This window comes from Propithecus coquereli, unplaced genomic scaffold, assembly GCF_000956105.1.
Source record: "Propithecus coquereli isolate 6110/MARCELLA unplaced genomic scaffold, Pcoq_1.0 Scaffold11, whole genome shotgun sequence".
In the NCBI taxonomy this organism is placed as follows: Eukaryota; Metazoa; Chordata; class Mammalia; order Primates; family Indriidae; genus Propithecus; species Propithecus coquereli.
This window is the reverse complement of record NW_012134969.1, coordinates 7,880,178-7,881,734: the sequence shown is the minus strand read 5'-3', so window position 1 is coordinate 7,881,734 and position 1,557 is coordinate 7,880,178. Positions and strand designations below refer to the sequence as shown.

Sequence of the window (1,557 nt, the reverse complement as noted above, 5' to 3'; positions counted from 1 at the left end):
CGAGTGAGGCTTTTCTTTTATGGACTATATTGATGAATAATTTTAAAACTACAAATATCAGAAAAATTAAATTTGCACTGGATTAAAGAAGATGGGGTTTATTTTTTCTCACATAACCAGAAGTCTGTAGACAGGGCTGATGTCTCTGAGGGCCGATTCTCTCTTAGCCACTTTCTCAAAGTTGCAAGACAACTGCCCCCAGGCAGCAAGGGAGGCAGGGTCTGGGAATACTGTTAGAATGTCAGCTACGTGGGCATAGAATCATTTGACTTCAAAAGAAACATAAACAACATGTCGTGGGCACCAGAAATATGTTCTTTACGGAACCTACGTAATCCATTTTTCTAAAAATTTTGCACCATAGATATTGGGAGAATACATTGTCAGGGAAACCACCAATTCCAATAGTGTGTACATTTGCTCATAACTCCACTTCATCAATTTCATTACAGAGGAAGGCGCATCAAGTTTCTCATGCTCACAAACCTACTGTGGACTTTACCCTGAGTCAGAACCAGAAGCGAAGGCGGTGGCTAATTTCTTGAGAAGAAATGTTGACCACATTAAAGCTTACATCAGCATGCATTCATACTCCCAGAAGATACTGTTTCCATATTCCTACAGTCGAAGCAAAAGCAAAGACCACGAGGAGCTGGTAAGTGCTACTTAATTATTTTGCTCATTAGGATTTTAGAAATAAAATAATACTTAGTTGAAGAATCAGAAACTATGGGGAAAATGTTCTCCTCTAGAGGACAAATGAAAATATCAGACAAATTTTTTGAAGGTCAAGAGGGAACGATTCCACTTGACCTGATCTGCTTATGAAGCCATATGAGCAAGGACTAGAGTCTATCGTGGGACTGCTTTGTGGTCTCTACCTTCCTACGGCAGCCTACCATAGATTGTCTCAACACAACACTCATCATTTTGGTATTAGCACTGGGAATTATTTATGCGCTGACCGCTATAACCCCTGGGGGTTTGGTCCTATTAAAGTACCTCCTCTGCTTTCAGCACTGCGGCAAGAGTCTGGTTTTTTGGAAGGTAGTGGATGATACAGGAAATTCAAGAAGGACCCACTCAGTCTTCTACGCCCTTCCCACTTTATAGTTACAGATGCTCTATGTTTGGGTTGATAGCAAAAGATGCAAGGATTCTTGACAGATTGTATGATAGCCAGGCTTAGGCAAATCCTCATGCCAGATGCCTTCCAGACAGTGCAAGTGTTAATGGCAACAGGCCGATTTTAAGCAGGAACTGATCTTAGTAGCTTGTTTCCTACTGACTTATATTTTTTCTGGTTTTCCTAACAGAACAAAATATAGTCACATTAGAGGAGCTAGCAATTGCTGATAAAACATTATTTGCATTTTCTGAAAATAGCCTACTTAGACCATAAATGTGCTTGATATTTGTGCTTCTTTTTTCTTCTCAAGGGAAAACTTTTAAGAAAAGCTCCTTTTTTCGTGTTATCTTTGAGGAAATGGAAGACTTTGAAAAGTAGAATTAGTCCGATTGTGCCTTATTTTGGGATTACTATCAGCACAATTATTT

General features: G+C 39.4%; 1 protein-coding gene across 1 annotated transcript in view; it reads left to right on the top strand.

The window, feature by feature from the left end:
• The window catches only part of CPB2 (carboxypeptidase B2 (plasma)), an 84,409-nt gene that overhangs the window by 77,906 nt on the left and 4,946 nt on the right, over positions 1-1,557 (top strand). Inside the window, exon 7 of the mRNA XM_012648329.1 lies at positions 446-655. Within this exon, the coding sequence (XP_012503783.1) occupies positions 446-655 (210 nt within the window). The remainder of the gene's footprint in view (positions 1-445; positions 656-1,557) is intronic.